Raw genomic sequence first — 25719 nt, forward strand, 5'->3', positions numbered from 1 at the left:
AGAGATATTTCTCAGACAATGAGATCTACATGGCCCACTGCGCTGTAATAAAAGAAAGGTGGGATGGAGCAGTGGCAGAGGGGGGTGGGAGAGGAAGGGAGCAGGGCAGAGTGTATGTTGTGAAATATAGTGCACCGGCAGACCATGCTGCTGCTGCTGCTGACAGAGGTCTGGCATGCTTCACTGCAATCTGATCACATCAGCTGCCAAGGTGTCAAGCAGCCCATGATTTCAGTAAGAGATGCAGATGAGGTTGCTGAATGGCAGCCGAAAATATTCTGTGATATAATACAAATGGTCACGGTAACAAGTGATGACATCACAGTGGATGTCTGTCTCCATTTTCCTCACAAAAATAGACAACATTCCACTAGGCCACAAACATCTCCAAAATACCAGTGGCTGACTTGAGAAGGAAACTTGAGAGAGAGAGAGAGAGAGAGAGACTGGATTTTTTTGTTAATTTTTTGTGTTGAAAAGGACAAATTGGTTAAAGCTTTTAACAGAAATGGGGAGCATAAATTAGGTGCAATTTCTAGATTGAAGACAGGTTTCAGAGTAGCAGCCGTGTTAGTCTGTATCCGCAAAAAGAAGAACAGGAGTACTTGTGGCACCTTAGAGACTAACAAATTTATTAGAGCATAAGCTTTCGTGGACTACAGCCCACTTCTTCGGATGCATATAGAGTGAAACATATATTGAGGAGATATATATACACACATACAGAGAGCATGAACAGGTGGGGGTTGTCTTACCAACTCTGAGAGGCCAATTAAGTAAGAGAAAAAAACTTTTGAAGTGATAATCAAGATAGCCCAGTACAGACAGTTTGATAAGAAGTGTGATATACTTACAAGGGGAGATAGATTCAATGTTTGTAATGGCTCAGCCATTCCCAGTCCTTGTTCAATCCTGAGTTGATTGTATCTAGTTTGCATATCAATTCCAGCTCAGCAGTCTCTCGTTGGAGTCTGTTTTTGATTAGATTGAAGACAGTTGCTATTTGGTGGCATTTGCTGGGCAGTTGGATTTTATTATTATTTTCTCAAATGCAACATATTCCAAAAGGTCAGGCTGTTGCCCAGAAAGGCACAAAACTCGTTAAAAAGGGGTGCACTTGGCAGTGAATAAATGGATTTAAGTTCTGTCCACATGATAGTTTGTCCCTGTGATTGAAAAAGGGTGCAGACGCTGTAAACCTTACTTAGGTGAGACATCCCATTGGAATAAATTGCACGAGTAAGGACAAGCAACATGAGTGAGGGCTGCAGGATCAGCTCAATAGCTAATAGCTGGCACAGGCTTCTCATGATTAGCATCAATACTTTGCAGCTGCCAACTGTGCTGCAGCCATGATAAAAGAAAAAAACAGATGGTATGGACAAGCTTGAGAGTTAGTCTATAGCATGATTTTGGCAAGCATGCTTCTAAATAAAACCCAAGCCTCTGCAATACAGGACTGAGACAGCATTCAAGCCATAGTGTAAACTTATAGGGACAAATTCTGCCGTATGTTATGAGTGCAATGCCTGAGGACATCAGTGGGAGCTTAGTGTATTAACGAATGGCAGAATTCATCCCACAACAAATATGCACCTGGAATCTGAGAAAGTCTGACAGGCTTTATTTTAGAGCACATTTGTAATAAACCACAGGCCCTTCTCTGTCTTCTCTCCCCAAGTGAGATCATCTCTACGTAAGGTCACCCATATACTGTATGTCCAATGGACCATGAGAAGGCCATTTCTGTAGAGTCCCTCCACTTTACCTTTTGATTTTAAACTTGACCGTCTGGAGGAAAAGAGAGCATTAAATCAGAAATTCCTCCTTTAAAAGAAATTAGAAGAGACTGACAACAGAAGATAGTGATGGCTAAGGTGGTATATATTACACACCTAGCACTCAGACTCCCTTAAACCTTCTATTCACGTGCAAGGGATTCTAAATGATGAAGACCCAGAAGGCATACGTCCAAGCAAAATGGCAGCTACTTTGGTTTACCCCTTCTTATATCTTCTTACAACTTTTTCTTGTGGAAGCTAAACAAATTTAGCCTCCCTCACATGTTGGCAGAGTGTGAGGAGGTTCCAGGGAGTTTAACTGAGCATAAATTAGTGTAAGTAAGGCCCCTCTCACACCACCTAACATATCACTTCTGGATTTTACCCACAGCCTGGATTAAAGTGATCAGCAAAAATAAATATAAGGATTACTTATTTAATTATGGTAAAAGGAGATATTGATTGATCAGAAGAGAGACTGACCAGACACACTACACTCAGCTGTCTTTAAACTTATCTGTAAATGATGCAGCATCCTGATTTTATTTCATCATATTTACCCTCAAAGGTTTTAAAAATCAAATTTCACAAATTTGTAAATTCGTTGCTCTTGGCAGCAAAGTGATTTCAATTAACCTGAAATGAAAATGAGTAACAGACAGGCAGAAGACAGAGAGAAGGAGAGAAATTTGGGGTCTGATTCTGATCTTGTTTTCAGTGGTGTAAATCAGGATGAATTCACTGACAACAATGGAGTTACCTGGGTGTAGAACAAGAATAAGTGAGATCAGAATCCAGTCCACAGAGAGAACGAGAGTGAGTGCAATGTAAGGAGTGGTCATCTAAACTTTGTCTTCAGGATTATATAACAGCACTAATACCTGTTTATTTTCCTTCTTCTTTTCTTTCAGGGCCTCCTGTAAGTACCAAAGTTCCAGTGCGTTTGCGAAGTGTGCACCTGATGGTAATGGGGCGAAGAGGGCTTGAGGGGAAATTGGCAGTAACAATTTTCTTCCATATGCCATGTTATACCCAAGTTTGCCTTTAAAATCTCCCAGAATCTCTCAAAACACCAAATATCCTTTGTATTCAGTCATAGTGCATAGATCCTTAGTGGGATTTCACAGACACACCCATATAGCTCTGCACAATTCTGAAATCTCACAGCATGAGATTGAGAAAGCTCACAGGGTAGAAACAGTGAATATGAAGGGCTAGAAATACTCCCAACTATTTTCATGTACAAAAATGAGGATAACAGTGTGCAATTTGCATGCATAGGATGCCATACGCTGAATTCAACATACTTTTAAAAAATGGATGCAAATATATGTTGCCTGCATACCTGTGCAACTTGTTCTCTGCCACTCAGCCAGTGTTGCTGAATGTTTGGGCCTAGATGTGCAATTATCAGTTTTGAAGAAAAATTGTGTAGACAGCTTCCTTTTCAAATGTTAGCCAAACGCAAAAACTCAACTCAGACAACTTAGACTTCAGAAAAATGTCCCAACTACTGCCAGAATGTTTCTAGTTACTCATTATTGCTGCTAAGAGACCTTGAAGGGTATGAATCAGAAAAAGCCTTGTAAGGACTGAAGGAATATCCCCACAAACATTAATTGATACAAAGGAATACAGTAACTATTGCATTTTGGACCTTATAAAGGAACTTGTTTTATATTAATGTATAACATAATAATCATACTGGATCTCTGCAATGGGACTTGGACAGTTAGACATCCAGTAGTCATCTTTTGTCTGTAAGTGTAAAAATTGCATTTTCTGTTATAACTTAAGCATTAAGGCTTATAAAACAATTTACAGAGGACATTTTAAGGAGACAGGGCCTGCACCAGCTTGCCAAGCAGGTGCTTGGGGCGGCCACTCCGGAGAGGGGCGGCACGTCCAGCTATTCGGCGGCAATTCAGCAGACAGTCCCTCACTCCCGCTCGGAGCGAAGGACCTCCCACCAAATTGCTGCCGCAGATCACGATCGCGGCTTCTTTTTTTTTTTTTTTTTTGCGCCGCTTGGGGCGGTAAAAACCCTGGAGCCGGCCCTGTAAGGAGAACTAGTTGCTACAGAACAGATTGCATTCCCTTTGAGATATTGATCCTGCAAACCCTCAAATGCAAAACTTTCAAGCAGTCTCTATAGGCAGAGGAAGACAGCACTGCATCAGTTCACAGGTTTTCTTTGCAACAATAAGGGCTAGAAACTTAATATTCTAATGAAAGCTTAAATCCTGCAAAAACAAATGGGACCACCAGAGAAGCGATGACACAATGTGCTACTGTATACCAGCTTATTCTGACCCTCGAATCTGTCTGTATAAACAACTGTTTAGGACAGGAAGTGAGAATACTGTAGCCAATTGAAATAGCAAGATGAAATTAGGCGGACTGAATTTAATTAACCAAAGTGGAATATTTCCTGGGCTCTCAGGCTTACCACGCCCTATTTTCACTAAGAAGAGAGAGATTTTAAGGGACTGCAAGTGCTAGCAGTTCAAAAATCACAAGCATAACTTCACTGTTAAATATTTAAGCAAAGCACTTGGTGTTTACATGCTGAAGATTTTCGCCAGTGTTTTTTTCTGATTAAAATGGATGGGAACTAGTTTATGATGTGTGGAACAGATTCCCACGCTGCTGGTTTCACATATGTCAGTCCAGCCAGCAACTCAGAAATGCTGAGACACCAAAAATCTCAGTTTATTATACATTTCACAGCATGTAAATGTGAAGTTTCAGACTTCTGAGCTGAACAAAATGGGAGCAGCTCTTATCTTGTACCATTTAGGGCCAAACTGAGGGGCTATGTTTTTGCAGGGCTGTTTCTGATACATGACAGTGGTGGATAGGATTGGCAAGGCTGAATTCCAAAAAATGAGAAACAGAAAAGATTAAAACACTCCCTAGTTATACTCGTTCTTGGGCATATACTGTCAGATCAACTGAAGGGACTTAAAATTACACGTTGAATTAGAATGGTCCTAGACTCTGAATTTCCAGTGGCAGATTCTGTCATTTCTCTACCAATTCTGATGTAAATAGGGTAATTTGAAAGCCAGCAACCTGTAGATGTGTAATTGGAAAGAAAGAAAGAAAGTTAATCTGGAGGTTCTCAAACTTTTTCATAGTGTGAACCACATCTTCGATACCTTCCCTCCCAGTCATGATTATACTATATGTCTATGGCAACTCCAGAAATTCTGTACATGAACAATTAATATTCATCAGATGGAAACAAGGAGAAGACTCAGAAGCATATGACTAGCTAGCTCTCCACAGGCTACCAGTTACCCACAGACCCCAGTTTGGGAATCTCTGTGAAAGACACATACCAAATAGAAATAAAGCTTTAAAGATGGGTTGGGAAAATGGAACAATCAGCTCGGGTTAGTATGAGAGATGTTCTGATGACTTAACAATTCTGTTTTCTCATTGTTTATACTGGATTTCTTCTTTTTAATCAGTGCTTTCCCTACCTCCTACCCCAGTTTTTGTGCCAATGTTGCCTTTTCTGTTTTATTTCAGGGCCCTACAGGAAGACCAGGGCTTCCGGTAAATAGCTTTTTTCTATCATGTTATTTACTTTTTGTTCACTCTCTTTCTCTCTCTGGCAGTAGTTTGAAAGGCAGGCCTCAAGGCTGTGTAAATTGGGAGGTGGTAGTGGTCTCCAGTGGTGGAACTAAATTAGACGAAGAGCACGTTTAAATGAGATATGGATCCCAATAGGATAGGAACAGGACCTTGGCAGGACAATGTTCCAAGAAACACATTTTTTATAGGATCCTTTTGTGTTTGGGAAACATGTAGCCTTTTAAGATCACCCTTCAAATATGAATCACCTTCCCCATTTAAGAACTACATTTGTATTGTACTCTCACTGATAGGAATCTGAGCTTCTTCAGGCTTTCCAGGAAAGACTGGAGGTTCATTTCGAGCAGATACCAGGATGGATATTGCAGTGATTTGGATTGTTTATTTTAACTCTGGAGAAGCTTGGGGGATGCAGGAAGCATCCATTTAATCCATGCTGATACAGGAAGTAGAGGTGAGAGGGATATCTAGAGGTCAGGCCACGGAGAAGTGAAATTCAGACACCAAATGGACACCAAGCCATCCCTTCTCATGGCCACAGTAGAGCCAGTGTATGGCCAGTCACTCCACCTGTTTCTTAATGTATTCCTAGTGAAGAGGAAACTTTGTTACATTGTCAAACTGGCTTCTGAGTTTCACTGAGGGCTACGTGCCTCACCTTTTGCAGGTGTTCTGGGCAGGGAAGAGATCTCAGGGGCCTCTTGCCCTCCCTCCCCCCACCCCCACCAGGGGCCAGGCAGAATGGTGACCTAGCACTTTGAGTGTAAGGCAGGCAACCTGGGTACTATGCCCAGATGTGCTTCTCATTTCCAAGGGCGCACAGACAGTGATTTGGTGTGTTGTCCAGTCTCCAGCTCCCCTTTGCCTACCAGTGCAAGCAGAAGGGAACCTCTTCTCGATGGCCACCACTCCACTCTCCCCTCTCAGCACCCCTCAGACAGAAAAGCCAGTCTGTAACCTAAAGTTCTCAACAGTTTGTTTTTTTGCCCCCATAAGCTTGTTTTCATGAACAGTCCCATTATCACTGGTTAAAATTAAATCAACATGGTGCCTGCCAACTTCTCAGGGAGTTGTAAATCCATTACTAACTTTAATCCAAATGAAAATGAAGTATTAGCAATGGTCTGTTTCTGAGATAAATCATGATAAGGAATTTAGATGCTAGGATCAATATATTTTCTCCACTGTGGCAGCCTGAGCCATCTCCAGGGGAGAAATCAATAGATGGATGAAAAGTAGTTGGCTCAAACTCAAATATTGAGACACAGAAGTAATATTAGCAGAAAGAAGAAAATACTCTAATCTCACCATCATCTGAGGGCAGCAGGCCACTTATCATCAAGGCAGTGCAGATCCTTGGGCTGTGGTGGACTCATCACGACTTGTGGACATACTAATTGCCACAGTAGAAAGGAATTCCTTTATTACATTTTTGGTGGGTCAGGAGGCTGTTCCCTCTCTTTTTAGACAAGGTTTTGACCACCATAGTCCATGTTTTCATTGCCTTCAGGTTAGATTATTCTATTCATGCTACCTGGGGCTGAATGTAATTGTCACATGAAGGCTGCAATTGCTGCAGCACAGTGTCCCTCCTCACAAGTAGTAAAAGCTGATGCAAAGTGCTGCGTGAAACTGCTGGCTCCCCCTTCATCTAAGGCCCAAATTCATGGTTTGTCTCTAATTTACAAGTCTCTTACAATCCGGGGTTAGATTACTTCAGAGTAGCCTTACTGTCAGAGACTATCCAAGCCAGCTGGGCTCCTGTACTGGAGAGACTCAGGAAAAGTCTTTCAGGCTCAGGGAGCAGAGCATTCTCAGCAACAGAACCCAGGTATGAACCCCTTGGCCAGAGGAGATCGGACCAAGCCACAGCCTGACCATACTCTGATCCCAACATATACCACCTTTGGATGAAGTCTCCTCAGCAATGACTTCCACAAAAACAAAAACAAAAATCCACCCATTGCCTGAGGGAAGGAGAGAGTAAAACATCTTTTAAGACCACTCAAGCCTTCTTCATAACTATTGTTTGGTGCTTGGATACTAAAACAATAGCCATTTTAGAAAGACAGCAGGCAGGCAGGCAGGCAGTGGGGCTATGAATACAATGCTAGCATACAGTGCAGGACATAAGTATTATCCACAACAGAGTGTATTTCCTGGCTTCACATCATAAGCAACTCTATCTCATAAACATCTGGCCTTTATTTGCTATACTACTGGGAACTTTTCCCTCCTGCTAGTATTGTTTAGAAGACCCAAAGTACTGTGTAGTCAAATACCAGACACAGTGCACTCATACATCATTTCATGATGAGGTACTTGGCAATTTGACATCAGGTACTGTACCAATCACTGTGTAGACTAATATCAGACACAGCTCTGTCCTATACAGTATTAGTCATTATGTGGTCAGATACGAGTCACAGCACAGCCAGAAAGAGTTTCTCAACAACAGATCCAAAAGTCTGGAACACCCTTCCACTACAGATCATGAGAGTTTGACCCTTGTCATCTTCATAACAAGTCACCAAGCTCAGCTGTAGAGGAAAGCAATGTCCAAATTAAAGAACAAGAAAACTCAGCAGCAAGCTCCCAAGCAGAAGCCAAGAAATCAAAGAGCAAGGCAATGAATTTCCTGTCCCTTATGGAGAAATTCCGTTGTTTTCTGAATAAACCATGTACAGCACCTAGACACACAGAGAGAGAGAGAGAGATCAAATAGCATGTTGATGGGTGCAGTATGAAAACCAGAATGGGATGAAATAAAAATAGATATTGTCTCCTTTTACTTTGCAGTCACATATCATCTATGTAAATTTAATCAAACTGCTTGTGTAAATCACCTGAAGTATAACTGCTGCAGCAGAGATATGGCTTTTTGATTTATCAAAACATGTATGTGAAAGAAATGCCCATTGATTATGGAATAGTACTTGTCTATAACTATGGAGTTGTTAAACCTCTAAATACTTTTTACTCCATTACATTTAAATCTTGTGCATATTGAAGTGTATTTAGAATATTAATCTACAGTATTATTATGTACATCAGACAGGGAGCAAAGAAAGGTTACTGAGCAACAGTGGCAGCAAAGTGCATTCCTTGAATGGCGAGAAATAATCTGCCCACTCCCCAGATTTCAAGACAGTCTTCTCCATTTTGCTTTTTCTCCACACAGCTTTTTGCAGTTCCATCACTGGATAGCAGAGCGAATTGGCAGGTCACAGTAGAAAAATGACCATCAGTATTATTTTATATTCTCATTTGATTACAGACACTGCTGGGGAAAAAAGAATTTCTGAACATTTACCAACATCAAAGATTATTTTCCTCAGCAGAGTTACCTGTGTAATCAGTATGTATCCCTAACTCGTATTGATCACTAATAGACACCGAACTAAGGTTCTGGCTCATTGCCATGATTAAAGCGATAATGACAGAAGAAGCTCAATGATTTCATGTAGGTGACACAGTTAGTGTTGTTTTCCCCTCATCCTTGAGGCAGCCTCCTACATTTTCTATGTTCTTGTCAGGTGCTGCAGAAATCAATCTTCTCAGAAAACAGTATTATGGTGAAAATATATGAGAAGGTACAACAGAAACATTGGTTTTTTTTTCATAGTGAAACTTAGGAAAAAACCAAATTGATGATCAGAAACAATACCGAGAGATTTTACAATTTTTGCAAATTGTGCAGCGAAATCCACAAAACAACAGACACCATAAATAGTTCTGTATCCTCTCAGCATCAGCATACTGCTCTTTAAGTCTGCATAGCCATTCACTTTTTGTGACCAAAAATACAGATTTTTTTTTAATTCTATAGTTAAATAATAAAAATATTCTTTAAGATTCAGAACTAAAATCTATATAAATGGCTTAGAATAAGCCAATGGCTTTGTGTCCATGTGTCTTTGCCATTCAGTTCAAGTATCGTCTCATACATTCTTAAGCAGGCACATTCATGCAACCTCACTTAATGATTTTCACACCCTAAAGATGCACTGGGCAGCATTCTCTACAGTTAAGAGACACAGAACACAGCCATTAATATACATTGCGCTAGACACGCCATTTCCTGTGTTAGCTTGTTATCCACATTAGTATAACTTTCCCTTTTCTGGACTACTGGAAAATGTGGACCTGTTCATGGTCTCTGAGAGTTCTATCTTAAGTCATAACAGCTCTGTAAATAAATAGCTACCATTCAGATTTCCTTGAAAAGAAAGAGAAAAATGTGATAATTAGGTACTGAAGGGAGCAGTTTCCCAGCAGCTGGATTATAGAAAGTGTTGAAATTATGATTAGATTCATAGTTGGATCACAAACTCTTGCCTTTTTTTCCTTTCTAAATGGTTGTGCTTTGTTGGTTCCTTGTGCCTATATAGCAAGGAGTTATACTGATGACTTACATACACATCCATACCCACATGCTTACACATATGTTCAAAGATACATACAAACATATGAACATGCTTTAAATATATGTATGTATCATGTGTCAACATATGTGCACCTACACACACACACCTCAGTCAATTAATAATCAAAGATACACACATATGTGACATCTAATTTGTGTCATTTTGTAGTCTTGCTTATGGTCAGTTTCCAACTGCCGTCTGATTTTGCATTAATTGTTAGGGAGACAAAGGCGCCATGGGAATCCCTGGAAGACCGGTGAGTTACAACCTCTTGCATCTGCCTGACCTGACTGACACACATTTTTCCGAAAGCTGGGATGCCTGTGGGTCATTTGGGGTGATACTTTCATTATTTCAGGGAAATGATTCTCCCAGCTCCATGCTCCATTTTAAGGTCTGGTTTGGGTACAAGGGAAAAAGCAGCAACTTCTCTCATGAATAAAGCTGAATGAACTGCTACTCAGATCTGCTTCCAGGTTTAGAAATTCTAGGCTGCAAGTTCTATCATTTGTGATGTAACCAGGCTCCACCCCGAAAACGGAGGCATGAATCCTTGGTAAGTCTATAGGGGGCTCTTACCTGAGACATTTCCATACAGAAACCAAATCTAAATGGGACTCTTGAGAAGGAGGCCCTGGCTACATTCTGAGAATGCTCCCTGCAGAACCATGTGTTCTAGTGGTGCCAAGCAGTGGGCTGCCGATGGTTTCTTGCTGCCTGCAATGTACTTGCCTATGTACCTCTGAAGGTAGAGAAGAGGCAAGCTCCCCCTGCGGATCTGTGTGTTGAAAAAAATGATATAGATCAAATAAACATTTGTAGCCTTTTCTCAGCCTGTGAATGTACGTCTGCCCAGCACATTGGCTCTAATTTGGCCCTCCAATCATACAGTACCTATTTAAAATAACAGTGACACTTTGAAGAAGGGCTGGGCAGCGCGTGTCATACAGCATCACATCAGCACCCCAAACACCTTTGCATTGTGCGGCTCTGCCTTCTGTTCCCTGTGTTCCCCCTTCCAGGAGTTATTCTCTTTATTCCCCATACATGTTGATGTCTTTCCAAAGAGGACAACATAACAGCCTCAGGGGTGAGGTGACATTCCACTAAGTTCACTCTGAATTGTGGATAGGTCCTGAATCGTTATGCTTTTCTCTGGCTGAGGCACCTGCCCTATGACCACCCCCCATTTCAGACAGAGAATGGAAACTGTGTTATCTTCACTCCTTGCCAGTTCCCAGCTGTTCAGCTTGCCACAGCTAAGCTCGCCTGAGTTACCGTTTGGATATCTTCCCCCAAAACATTTTACACCTTTAAACATCTTTTGGGAAGGCTGTGTGTGGATGAGTGAGATGTGTCTGGGTTTGAGGCCTGCAATTTCACAGGCAGCTGTAATATAGAGTGGCTAAAGTGGTCATGCCATAAGAGATTACACATCCAGGGCCAGATCCTCAGCTGGTGTAAATCAGTGCAATTCCATTGAAGCCAATGGAGCTATATGAATTTACACCAGGAACTGGCCCACAGTGTTTGTTATGGAGGCTGATTAGCAAAGAGAAGTTCTCTTTTTACATACAAATACAACAAATGTTATTAACAATTAACAACTCTTGGCATTAAATAACTCTTTACATCTTCAACATATTTATAAACATTAATGACATAATCAGCTACTCACTGCCATCAGCAGTGATGAAAAAATATAGAAAAAGGGTCAGCGAATTCCACAGGTAGGGTGGGCATAACCTTGGGTGGCTTGGTTTTTACAAACCTCATGAGCCAGGGTAATTCAGATTTGAGTCCCAATTAATCCAAGCCCCCAAAGTATGGGAGGGTTTTATGGCTCCATTATATTTTATGTAGTATGTTGAGGACTTCCTTAGCGATACCTCTGGGTAACTTTCTCTCTCCAGTAATGTCTCCTCCCAATGCCTCATTGGTATTGGAGCCTGGCATGCCTGAGGGGGTTAGCTCTTCAGTATTACTGTATTGCCAGACTCAGGGTGATTCAAGCAATGCTAGTACATGTTCATGATGCCCTTCTGGTTTGATGTTGTGTTGCCATGACAGCATTACTTTGGAAGTAACTGCTGCTTTCAGTAATGTGACACAACAGGATATAACGCAAGGTAGCGCAGTTTATGAGGATCACTACTCTAGACAGAGATGGAAAACAGACAGAAATCTATATCGTGTCTCTCATTTTCTGCTTATTTGTATGTGCTAGAAGAGGGGAACTGAGTAAAACTGCCCTTAGACCCTGCTAGGAGGCCTCTCAGAGGAAGCTGGCTCTGCAGAAATGCCAGCCCCTGCCAACCACCGGAGTAGTGAAAGACAAGCTAGTAATCAAACCTGAGACTTTTGGTGGGTAACATAGATCACAACACTTCCAGATGAGCCCCTGTTTAAAGCCTACACACTCTGTTCATTAAAGACTCAGCTTTGCCATTCTTATACTAAGTGAAGACTTACCCTGTGAGTAGTTCCACTGAAATCAGTGAGACTCCACATATAGTAGGTTACTCCTCAGTGTGAATAAGGGTGGTAGAATAAGGTCCTACCATAAAACAGGCCTGTTTTAATTGTAATTAACCTACCTGGAGTGACTTAATATATTAAACATATTTCAGTATGTAAGACTTAAATGTATTTTGCACATTTACCCCACAGATTTCACACAGCCAGACCATATATTATATCTAATTTCCCCTCTTTGAGCCAGGCAGAAGAGAAAGAAGAGAAAAAAAATCAATATTTTACTACTGTTTCAGTAATGAAGACTGTCAATTAAATATATTTCCCATGCCCCACCCTCCCATTCAGTCAGATATCGTCTTCCCAGCACATTCATCCATTTATCCTCCTCTGCCTTTCCTCAATGACCCTCCTCTCTCACACACTGAAAGGCTGGCCAGGAACTCCTGTCACTTGGCCAGTGTGGATTGACTGTTAGCCAAGTCCATCTTCAGCTACTGTTCTGACCACCATGGCTAATCCCACCCAAGGACTATCATTCCTGGTGGCGGCTGTGCCAAGGTTCCTTGTCAGGTCTGTTGCTGCTGCCTCACTTACTTGTGAGCTGATGTCTCTGAACTCTGAGCCAGCCTTGCTAACTATGGCGAGCTTATCACTAACACACAGCTTCAGTTTCCCCCCCACCACCACCACTTGTTAAAATCAAGAATTGATTTTCTCACGCTGGCTGAAAACCCAATTTCAGCTGCCACCTCTCTCAGCTGCCCTTCCTCTGAGACATTGCCAGGACAGCTGATCTTGATGGCAGTGGAAGGGGGAAAAGCAAAGGTCATTGTGCTTGTGTGTGAACCTTAAACAGAGCATGCGTCAGTGTCTGTGACCTGTTTTGTGTTGTTTTGTGTTTGGGTTTAGTGTGCCATTAACACTGATTCCTGTGTTTGTGTCTCTTTCTCTCTCCCCTTCACCCTTTTGCATGCGGCTGCGACTGGTGTAATTGACCCAGGGACTAAAGGGGCAACCCGGAGAGAAGGTGAGTCAGCTATTTCCAGCTCATCATGTCATACCCTGACCTCTCTCAGCCGCCTGAAATCCCTTCACTTCAAATCACAACAATTGAAGAGCTGTGCCTTTAAAGCCCTCCGTGTGTTTAAACCACACATAGATCTGAACTGCCCCACCCCTCTCCTCTCACAATGTGAGCTCATCTCTTGAATTCCTTCCAGCCCACACAGCATCTGAGGATGTTGAATTTTTTGTTTACTATAATTTACTAACATTGTAAGGGCTGACTTCCAGAGGTGGATGGGCACACTCAATATTTCCAGCTGGGCCTTTGTGGTTTTTTAACCATTAGCTTCTTCACTGCTGACAGCTGTGCCTGGTAAGTCCAGGAAATGTGCATATGCAAATGTGATAAGATATAACAGCTATGTCCTAATGGCCCATCCAGTTCCTATGTGCTGGGCTTCTCCTATTCACCATTCCTCTGGTCACAGACCATGGCTCATCACCTCCATTCCAGGGTTAGTCGCATAGTGAAAAAATACGGCGGGAAACAGGAAAGATATGGCCATGACCCCACACGCATACACTTTTTTACTTCAATCATATCTTCTCCATTTAAAGAAAAAAGACCCTGCAGCACTTCTTGTCTCTCTGAGTGGTTGCCTAAACTATTTGAAAAGTATTGAATGAGTTTTTTGTCCCTACATAGAGCTGGTAGTTTACAAAGCCACTAATATGTCACATTGGTGACACAAATGTCATGAAATATTCAACGTCAGTCAACACTTTATGTCTTCAGATGCCACCACATCATACACTCAAAAGGGAAAGATAGGAGAGGGACAGAAGTGCCTTGGATCGATTCAGGCAGCATCTAATTAATTGGAAAATGAACAGCAAAATGTGCAGAAATTAGGAAATGTCTAGCTGTTCACCCCATTGTTTGAGGAAACATCTGTAAAGAGTATGGTATTGGCAAACCTGTTCAGATCTCGGTGAAAAAGATAGGGAGCAAAACAGTGACATACCATAGGAAGAAAGGGCAAGGCAGGATGAAAACCTGGTTCTTCTTCTTCTCCTTCCTTTTCTTCTTCAGGTCACTCCCTTTTGTCCCCTGTTTGGATTCTCCTGGTAGCCAATCAGCATTATCAAATCATCCAAGATGCCAAAGCCCCCTTGGTAGATGATGTAGTTGTATCACATAATAACACTCTTTCCATTCCACTAGTATCTCAAGAGGAAGTTAAACAGCAGCTACTAAAGATGAACATTTTAAAATCAGCAGCTCCAGATAAGGTGCATCCAAGAGTTTTAAAAGAGCTGGCTGAGGAGATCACTGGACCATTAATATTGATTTTTCAATAAGTCTTAGAAGATGGGGGCGCTGTTGCAGAAGAGTGGAAGAAAGCTAATGTTGTGCCAATATTTAACAAACGTAAACGGGATAATGTAGGTAATTATAGGCCTGTCAATCTCACATCAGTCCTGGGCAAGATAATGGAGCAGCTGATATGGGATTTGATTAATAAAGAATTAAGCAAGGGTAATATAATTAATGCCAATCGATTTTATGGAAAATAGATCCTGTCAAGCTAATTTAATATCTTTTTTGGTGAGATAACAAGTTGTCTGTTAAAGGTAATAGAGTTGACATAATATACTTAAACCTCTGTAAGACATTTCACTTGGTACCACATGACATTTTGATTAAAAAACTAGAGCAATATAAAATTAACACAGCACCCATTAAGTGGATTAAAAGTTGTCTAACTGGTAGGTCTCAAAATGTAATTGTAAATAGGAAATCATCATTGAATGGATATATTTCTAGTGGGGTCCTGCAGGGATCAGTTCTTGGCACAATGCTATTTAACATTTTTATTAATTACCTGGAAGAAACATCAAATCATCACTGATAAATTTTGCAGATGATTCAAAAATTGGGGGAGTGGTAAATAACAAAGAGGACAGGTCACCGATACAGAGTAATCTGGATTGCCTGGTAAACTGGGCACAAGAAAACAGTATCCATTTTGGCCGTACTTACATAATGGGGAATTTTGGAAGCAGTGACTCTGAAAAAGATTTGGAGGTTGTGGTGATCAGCTGAACATGAACTCCCAGTGTGATGCTGTGACCAAAACGGCTAATGAAAATCCTGGGATGCATATATAGGTGAATCTCAAGTAGGAGTAAAAAGATTATTTTACCTCTGCATTTGGCATTAGTGCAGCCATAACTGGAATATTCTATCCAGTTCTGGTGTCCACAATTCAAGAACTTGGTTGATAACTTGGAAAGGGTTCAGAGCCGAGCCATGAGAATGATTAAAGGATTAGAAAATCTGCCTTATAGCGATCGACTTAAGGAGCTCGACTATTAAGCTTAAAAAAGAGAAGGTTAAAGGGTGATTTGATTGCAGTCTAAATGTACCTATACGAGGAACAAATAGTTAATAATGAATCTTCAGTCTAGTAGGGAAAGATATAACGTGATCCAGTGTTGAAGCTAGACAAATTTAGACTGGAAATAAGGGGTACATTTAATCAGTGAGAGTAATTAACCATTGAAACAACTAACCCAGGGTTGTGGTGGATTCCCCATCTCCGGGTAAATCAAGATTGGATATTTTTCTGAAAGATCTGCTCTAGTAAATATTTTGGGGGAAGTTTGATGGGCTATGTTATGCAGGAGGTCAGACTAGATGATCATAATGGTCACTTCTGACCTTGAAATCTATCATCTGTGACTATCAGTCATGTATTGTGTATTATAAAACACATTGAGATAGTCTGCCAGTCATATGACCTGGGTTTGCCGTGAATCTTTGATGGCTTCTATTTTTCCAGGAAGAACTTTACTGTTTTTTTCTTAATCCAAAATGAATGCCTTTTATAAATAGCTACAAACAGGACTTTTCCACTCCCCAGGTCATGGCAGGTCACAGCTGCCTCTAAGTTGCCCAAAGTTCCCCATTTTTACTTTTGCTTTCTTCACTCAGTTTCTCTCTTCTTTTCTTTAGGTAGTTAGAACATTCTTCCCCAAATCACTGCTACTCTTCTTTCACTTTTAGCTGAGGAAAACTGAGAGGCTGTCCCTCCTTTTTGCAGCCAGATCATTCTTCTCTCTGAACACTTGTCTTTCTGTGACTTAAAATCCTGTTTCCAAGTCCAGTGAATAAAGTTTACTCCCTTTAAAGAGAAAGTAACTTCTTTACAGCCATGGACTAAGTATGCTAGTCTTTCTTCAGTAATTAATGTCGCTCTTTAACACTATTAATCTACCAAAGTAGAACCTTAGATCTGAACATCTCAACTCAGGGAAAGCTGCTACTTAAATCTGGATGAGGCCATTGACGCTTAGGCCTATCCCTGCATTTGAACACAGGTGGTGTCTTGTGCAGTGGAAAAGTTTCCATAGCAGCACATCCCTCCTCTGCAGTGAGTGACCAGAGAGAAGGAATGGTAAAGATATTTACTGGGGTGAACCCAGGGCATTGGGGAGGGGCATGGCCAGATTACACTGCACGCCAATGGTTTTTGGCTGGCAGAACTGTCCCTATGGCAGTGTTTCAGCCTGAACCCAAAGGTCTACACTGCAGTTTTATAACCCCACAGCCCAAGCCCTGTGAGCCCAAGTCAGCTGACTCAGGCCAGCTGCAGTTGTGCCTCGGGTCTCTTAGCTCAGTATAGACGTACCATAAATGTCTATCATTGCATACAATACATGATTAAGTCATAAGAACATTTTGTCTCCATGTCAGTCCCTACTTATTTTCGAAACAGGTTTGACCAAGCCACTTATTTCTGGGTACAGTACATTAAGCTGCTTCCACATGGATTTATTTAGTTTACTTTAGACCTAAACTTTCAAATTCCAATCTGATCACTAAATCTCATTTGATCCATTCATAAAATCATAAGTACTAGAGTTGAAAAAGACCTTGTGGTTTATGCAATCTGTCTCGCTGTCCTTGCCCTACCCTGTGATATACAATCTGGCCTCCCGTGTATATTCAGAGCTGGGTTAACCAGACAGTATTTTAATATCTCCAGTGATGGTGCTTTCACAACTGACCTCAGGAGACTATTCCACCCTAATAGTGATCTTATGTCTTACTGTTACATTGTACCTTTCACTCCAAAGGCACCCTGACCGCTTCATAAACTTGATAAAGTGTGTACATTTTGGGTATAGAGCTGCCATTGAAATGCAGATGCATCTGGGGTGAGATGTGAAATCTGTTTAAAAAGCACACAGCAATAGACTGGAAAAGGAAATGAACATCACTATCATCAATTCAATTTCACAAAGGAAATTTAGGGAGGCAAAATGTCATGACCTGAATTAGAGTTTACCCAGGGCTTGAGAGTAACAGCACTTACTAAAAGTGTCACAGGATCTTTAATAATCACAAGAGGTCAGGGCCTCTGTGTTGCATTTTATCCAAAAAGTATTTTATGTGTCTATAATTTTCCTTGCTGAACATCTCATTTTCCCCTTATACAGCACAGCTTTACTCCTAGTTATGCCTCTCTGCATTATTCAATCCCTAGACTAGGGCAGTTGAAGCTTCAGGCTGAACAAGAGTGATCAAATAGAGGGGAGGCAAATGTGTGCTCTCAGGGCATGGGGAGTATGCAGGCATGAGATGAGGTCTCATGTTCATCACCAAAGGGACTCATAGTGGTACCATCTCTTAAGGGGAATGGGACACTTCAAAATGGCCTCCTCTCATGAGCAAGAAAGGCCAGGGAGGTTTTTTATCTCAGGTGGGAAGGGCTCTAATCAATCACAATTTAATCATGGTCTCTATAGATAATGTGAATATTGATTATTTTGATCTCTTTTCCTTAACTGTCTTTCTTCCTCCTCCTCATTATCTCATGCAATCACCTCTCTCTCCTCTACTGATTCACCCTTGTTCTTTTCTTCATCTCACTTTTTGCTCTCTTTTGTCTTCTCACTGACGCTTTCACATCTCTCTCTTCCTCTTTCTCTTTCCTTCTTCTGCTTCCTTGCCTTCCAGTTTTTTCCTTTTTAATCTTCCTTTTCTCACACCTTTTCTGCCTCTGTCTCTCTCTGCAGGGAACCCCCGGAGAAGCAGGCATGTCCATCATCGGTCCCCGAGGCCCTCCTGTAAGTGACTTTCTCTCTATTTTTGTATGATGCAGGCTCTGGGTGAGTTACTGGAAAAAGACTAAGGAGGGGTACCAAGTCAGCAGCAGCATTTCCAGAGAAGCAATAACACTATCTGATGTGGTTTTCCTTTTTGGCCAGTCTTGTTTTTATACAAATATTCTTTACTATATATAATTAAATTACAGCCCATATTGCTAGAATTAGTGAGCACCTAGTCCTTAGCAAGGAAACCATATAGGTTTTTCCAGTGGTTTTTTTCTCCTGTGTTTAAAAGGAAGAGAAATAGTTCCACCTCTTGGCAGCAGCACTGATGCCTTGCTGTGAGTATGCCCTTCGCTTTGGGCGAAGCATGTCTTCTTTGGCTGAGTGCTCTTTGCAATCAGTCTAATTGGCAGATGGCATTGCTCCATCTTTATAGTGCAACATGTCTGGGATTAAGGCTGGGCAAATGGCTGCTGGAGATAACAAAAATGGGTAATTTAGGAACTTGCTTGAAAAATTCAATTTCTTATCCTAAGACCCAAAGTTTTTGTTGCTCAGCCAGGTTCATCAATGACAAGCATGGTACTGTCAATTAACAGAGAGCTGAGATTTCTCTCTGAAGAGTTCAGTGAACCCTTCCTCTGCTGCTATCTTGATGGCTTGTTTTAATAAAGGCTTGTTTTAATTAGGGAGCAGAGAAGAGGCACTTAGAGAGGTATGCTGGGCTGGAGAAGTACAGTATTAGGCCCTGATCCTGCAAGGAGTTCCACGCAGGTGCAGAGATCCACCCACATGAAGCTCCTAAGAGAACTAGAGCCTTAGTGTCCTAGAAAGAATACAGGCTTAGAGCTTTCATGCATCCCAAATTCTAGGTCCTCCTTAAATTGAAGTTCATATTTCTAGCTTTCCCTAACACAGTAAATGCACAGTGTTGTCCAAATTTCTGTTAGGTCTTTGTATCGCTATAGAAACTCCATTTTTCCAGTACATTTCCAGTGGTTATTGACTAGAGTTTAGATTTGTATTAATGGTATTAAATTTGCTGGGGTTCTTCATTCCATGGAAAAAGTTGAAGCACATTTCTTCCCATCCTTCAGGACCTAAACATGGCTGCCCCTCCAGTGGCACTTTAGAAAGGTCCCTTTCTCACAGAATGAAATTAAATATGAATTTAAGTTCCATAAGGAGACAATGAGTTTAGACACTGTGTATTAGGTAGGGATAGCTCAGTGGTTTGAGCATTGGCCTGCTAAACCCAGCATTGTAAATTCAATCCTTGAGGGGGCCATTTGGGGATTGGCCCTGCTTTGAGCAGGGGGGTGGACTAGATGACCTCCTGAGGTCCCTTCCACCCCTGATATTCTACATGACAAATATTAGCCCATGTTTTCACTGCTTTACAGCTTATTGCCCAAATAGGTTATTACCACTCTCTTTCAGGCAAGCATTTTCACTCTCTCTCAGTTCCATCCATTCTGAGATACCACACTGCAGTGTAACAGAAAAAGATTCAATCCCCCTTGTCGCCCACCTGCCCCGGTAACTTCCTTTTTTGATTAGCTTTGTGAGGACTAGCATCCTTGACCTAGAGAGAGGCTGGAGGACATATGCCCTTGTTTCACAGCTAATCGGTTGAGGTCAAGAGAAAGAGACCTCAGCAGCCTGGACAGTCGGCTACATCTGGCTTTCCAATTATCCTTCCATAAGTCCCATGGTAAGTGCTCCTAATAGGAAACAGCTTAGTCTGCTCCCAGTGCCACCTGTCCGCCACTGTGAGGTTGATAAATGGCAAAACCAAACCAGGAAACAAATGCAGATTCTTGGGCTTTTCAGAAGACAGTGACTTTTATTTTGACCGCTGCAGTTTTCTGAATGGCAGATAGCCTTTTAGGGTCTTGTGCTAAACTGCAGAAGTTGTTTCAGCCAAGATGTTCCTGTTAGGCTGCTATTAGCAGCTATAAGTAGGCCTCTACCAAAGTCATGGTCCATTTTGGTCAATTTCACAGTCATAGGATTTTAAAAATTGCAAACTTCAGGATTTCAGCTGTTTAAAACTGAAACTTCACAGTGTTGTAATTGTCGGGGTCCTGACCCAAAAAGGAGTTGTGGGGAGAGGGGCATAAGGTTATTGTAGCGGGGGTTGCAGTACTGCTACCCTTACTTCTGCACGGCTGCTGGCAGCGGTGCTGCCTTCAGAGCAGGGCAGCTGGAAAGCGGCGGTTGCTGACGGGGGGAAAGCCACCACCAACAGCAACGCAGAAGTAAGGATGGCATGGTATGGTATTGCCAACCTTACTTCTGCACTGCTTAGGGTTACCATATTTCTACAAGCAAAAAAGAGGACACTGGGGGGGGGAGCCCCGCTCTAGCCCTGCCCCACCCCCATCCACTCCCTCCCACTTCACACCTCCTGATTGCCCCCCTCAGAACCCCCAAACCCCCCACTCCTTGTCCCCTGACTGCCCCCTCCTGAGAATGCCCTACGACCCTACCTGTCCCCTGACTGCCCTGACCCTTATCCACACCCCCACCCCATATTCACATCCCCACCCCCAGACAGACCCCCAGGGACTCCCATGCCCTATCCAACTGCTCCACGGCCCCTGACAGTACCCCCAGAACTCCTGACGCATCCAACCCCCTCTGCTACCTGCCTGCCTCGACGCCTCTCCACACCCCTGCCCCCTGACAGCCCCCTCAGAACCCCAGACCCATCTAACCCCCCCTGCTCCCTGTCCCTGACTGTCCCAACCCCTCTCCACACCCCTGCCCCCTGACAGCCCCCTCAGAACCCCAGACCCATCTAACCCCCCCTGCTCCCTGTCCCTGACTGTCCCAACCCCTCTCCACACCCTTGCCCCCCTGACAGCCCCCCCCCCAAACTCCCGACCCATCCAACCCCCCCTCCCTGTCCCCTGACCAGGGCCAGCTTTAAAGAGCCGGGGTTGCAGGGCTTGGGGCCGGGCCGGAGGTGCTCGGCCGGCGCTGCTGGGGCCCGAGCCGGGCCAGGGGTGCTGGGGCCCGAGCCGGGCCGGGTCCGGGCCAGGGGTGCTAGGGCCCGAGCCGGGCCGGGGCCGGGGCCGGAGCCCGAGCTGGGCCAGAGCCGCTGGGGCCGCCGGGCGCCGCTCGGCCAGGGCCGTGCCTCCCCGGAGCTCTCCTCCTCGCGCCCCCCCCACCGCCCCAGCTTACCTGCTGCTGCCTCCCGATTGCCCCTGCTTCTTTTCAGACTTCCCGCGAAGATCTGATTGGCGGGAAGCAGGGGAGGGGGAGGAGCAGGTGGGCGGAGCTTTCAGGGCAGGGGAGGAGGGGGAAGACAGCTGCGGGCCGGACAGTGTGGTAAGGCTGCAGGGGATGGGGGGAGCCGGGAAGGGGCTTTGGCTGCCAAGTGGCGCTTGGCCGCTGCTTTTCTATCTATAAATAGCCGACCGGGGGGAAATCCCGGACATTTTTAGATTTTTAAAAATCCCCCCCCGGACGGCTATTTATAGACTGAAAAGCCGGACATGTCCGGGGAAATCCGGACATATGGTAGCCCTAGCACTGCTGCTGCCAGGGCACTGCCTTCAGAGCTGGGCACCTGGCCAACAGCCGCCACTCTATAGCCACCCAGCTCTGAAGGCAGTGCATAAGTAAGGGTGGGAATACCGTGACCTAAGTTCCCTGTAAGCTGCACTGCCATGCAGCAGCCTATTTAGCGCTGCGCAGCCGCTCAGGGAACCCATCCACGGATCTGCCATGGCTGGGGAAGCGGCGCCCTTGCCTTGGCCACAACCTAGCCCAGCCCCCAACCTGCAATGGCCGGGGCGGGCCCCAGACCTCAACTATGCTGCATCCCGGACCTGCCACGGCTGGGGCACCCCTACCCCAGCCTGAACCCAGCCGGGGTGGCGTGGTGCAGCCCAGCCCCAGCTGTGGCCACGGTGGTGCAGAGCAGTGCAGCCCAGACATGGGGCGGCACAGCCCAGCCCGGCACGGCTCAGCCCGCCCCGCCAGGCTCAGACCTAACCATGGCAGTCCGGCTTGGACCCGACCCCGGGTGGCCCGGACCTGCGGGGGCCGAGAGCTGGGCCAGGGGCGCCTATCCTGCAGCCCCAGCCTCGGAGCGTCCATGGCGGGGAGAGGTGCCTCTCCCCCCAGCCCAGGTGCTGCTGTGGGGAGAGAGCTGTGGGGGAGAGGCCTGGTAGCCCCAGAGCACGCTCTTGCACCCCAAACCCTTCATCCCCAGCCCCACCCCAGAGCCTACACCCCCAGCTGGAGCCCTCCCCCCAATCTAACCCTCTGCCCCAGCCTTCTGAGCCCCCACCCACACTCCAAACCCCTCCACCCCACCTCCACCACATGAATTTTGTTATGTGCACCAATTTGAAGGTGATGTGTCACACATCACCTCCATATTGGTGCACATAACAAATTCATTCCGCACATGGGTGGGAAAAATTAGAGGGAACACTGACCGTGACCACCCCTAAAATAACCTTGTGACCTCTGCAATTCCCTTTTGGGTCAGGACCCCAAATTTGAGAAACGCTGGTCTCCCTTGTGAAATCTGTATAGTGTAGGGTAAAAGCACACAAAAGACCAGATTTCATGGGAGGAGATCAGAGTTCATGGTCTGTGATGCGTTTTTTTGGTCATGAATTTGGTAGGGCCCTAGCAATAAGGAAGGACAATAGTACACCAAGCGGATTGGGAAAGAAGACCTAATAGACAAAATGTCCCTCCCCACTACCCTAGGGTGAAACACATTGTTCACTCTCTGCAGAGTCTAGGAACAGGAGCTTCACTCTGGCACGGGAAAAGATATCTTATTGTCCTGATCCTTTTAGCCAACAACAGGGTGTCCTGCTGTTCCTAGCAAAACATTAATCACATCTCTTTATTGAGTTTATGTGTACGCTTTTGATTTTCAATGAGAAAGGCTCAGCATAAGCCCTTCTAGGAAGTATACTATAAGTCTCCCAGACTTAGAATAGCAGAGACAGAGGAAAAGAGATTGTTGTTCAGGACTGAGGTGTTTCAGAAGAATTGTGTTGTGATCCAGGAATAGAATAGCAAGGGGTGTTACAGGTCAGGGTGCATTGACAGTGCTTGTTCTGCCTGCACTAGGCTGGGCTCAGAGTGGATCAGTCCTTTTGTTTTCTGAGCACTGAATTAACCACGCAATGGAATATAAGAATAACAGGCTTGTCCCTTTCCCCCTTTGTCATAAACTGCAGCTCTTAGCTAATAATTGGCCTCAAGAGTGATGCAGATGTCCTGAGAGTTGTAATTGGATAGATCTACCAACAGTTCCAGGGTCAGCCTCATGCTTTTAGCTGCTCCTTCAGGCTGACTCTCTCACTCCATCTGTTCTTATGTGACCTCAGTTCTGTGATCTCTTTCTCGCCTCACACACTATCTAAAACAACACTCAACAAAAACTCCTGGGTAGGTATACACAGACACAGACACACACACACACATTTTGTCTTAAGTGAGGCTTATGCTTACAATTATGTTAACGGGAGGGCAAGTTCACATCTGCTAGTCTCATTGGGGTTTTAACTCAACCCATACAAAGGGTTCACCCAAGTAACAACAATATTTAAAATGGATTTTTGTCTATCACAGCCAAAGCTCTTAGAAGAACTATGACCGAAAGCACCCCTGTATACACATCCTACACATTAGTGTAATAATCTTTGTGCAAAATATGCCTTGGGAGGTATCACTTAAAAGCTAGTGACACATTGATCATCAATATTCTTGTGTAATGTATGTGCGAAATACTTATTAGGAGTTATGAACATAAATTGAAATTATGACTACAAATGTGCTTACCAGATTAGTCTGGGGAGTGGGTAAACCGATTTCTCAAAGACAAAGGATAAGCTGACACCTCTAGCCAGGTGTCATCAAGTTGACTGGCAATCACTTGTCAAATGGCCATTCTTTGGCAACAAAGCGGGGCAACAAATCGATCTGCATTTTAGCAAACAACAATATGGAACCTCTTTTACCACGAGACTCCCTGTTTCTTTCTTCACAGCTGGAATGAACTTTATCTAGGGGTAACCCTCAGGAAAATGTATTTCAGAGGGGTACAGAACTATAAAAGTGAGGGGCAAAAACACACCAGGTTCTCTCTCTCTTCACCTAAGACGACAAAGGAACCAGCCCTTTGACTTTGCGGGGAGATCCTGATCAAAGAATTTGGTCAGCTCTGTTGCTGGGATATTACCTTGAACCAAGTCTAGCTTATTAAGTTTCAGCGACTAGAAAGAGTTTTATCTTTATTTCTCTTGTAACCTTTTCTGACTTTAATATCTTGTACTTGTACCCACTTAAAATCTCTCTCTTTGTAGTTAAATAAATGTGCTTTATTTTTAATCTAAACTAATCCAGTGTTGTGTTTAAACTGATCTGTTTGGTAACTCCAGTTAAAGTCGCAAACGGTTGAATATTGACCCTTTACAGGCGCAACGGACTTTTTATATCTGAACTGCCCAGGAGGGGCTGGACAGTGCAGAACACACGTTTTTGGGAAAAATCAGGACTGGGAGTGTGTTGGGGTCACCCTGCAAGTCATAACCAAGGCTGGTGAAAGCCAGAGAGTGTGGCTGAGTGTTGCTGACAGGCTGCTGGGGTCAGAGTTGCTGGACCAGGACTGTAGCAATACACAGACATTCAGGGTGTGATTTGCATGCTGGTAAGCTGTGTGGGAGTGGCCCAGGTTGAGAGCTACAACAGTAAGCCATAGTGAGGCATCTAAGGTTGTGGGACAGGAAGTGAGAGAAAGTTGGAAGGTATTGCCAATACAGAGGAGGACTGGAATATCATACAAGAAGATCTGGATGACCTTTTAAACTCGAGTAATAGAAATGGGATGGAATTTAATAGTGCAAAGTCATGCATTTAGAGACTAACAACAAGAATTTTGCTATAAGCTGGGGACTTACCAGTTGGAGGCGACAGAGGAGGAGAAAGACCTGGGTGTATTGCCTGATCACAGAATGACTATGAGCTGTCAGTGTGATATGGCCATGAAAAAGGCTAATGCAGTCCTAGGATGCATTGGGTGAGGTATTTCCAGTAGAGACAGGGAAGTGTTAATACCATTATATAAGGCACTGGTGAGATCTCATCTGGAATACTGTATGCAATCCTGGTCTCCCATGTTTAAGAAAGATTAATTCAAACTGGAACAGGTACAGAAAAGGGCTACTAGGATGATCCCAGGAATGGAAAACCTATCTTATGAGAAGAGACTCAAAGAGCTTGGCTTGTTTAGCCTAACCAAAAGAAGGCTGAGGGGAGATATGATT

The 25719-nt window shown here is 43.7% G+C and overlaps 1 protein-coding gene across 1 annotated transcript in view; it reads left to right on the forward strand.

Annotated features, from left to right (window-relative positions):
- The first annotated feature begins 2695 nt into the window (after positions 1-2695).
- The window catches only part of COL13A1 (collagen type XIII alpha 1 chain), a 105452-nt gene continuing 82428 nt past the window's right edge, over positions 2696-25719 (forward strand). Inside the window, exons 1-5 of the mRNA XM_054036125.1 lie at positions 2696-2700; positions 5319-5345; positions 10032-10067; positions 13290-13316; positions 18380-18430. Coding sequence (XP_053892100.1) covers positions 10047-10067; positions 13290-13316; positions 18380-18430 — 99 coding nt within the window. The 5' untranslated portion in view covers positions 2696-2700; positions 5319-5345; positions 10032-10046. The remainder of the gene's footprint in view (positions 2701-5318; positions 5346-10031; positions 10068-13289; positions 13317-18379; positions 18431-25719) is intronic.

Source organism: Malaclemys terrapin, chromosome 7 (genome assembly GCF_027887155.1).
Source record: "Malaclemys terrapin pileata isolate rMalTer1 chromosome 7, rMalTer1.hap1, whole genome shotgun sequence".
In the NCBI taxonomy this organism is placed as follows: Eukaryota; Metazoa; Chordata; order Testudines; family Emydidae; genus Malaclemys; species Malaclemys terrapin.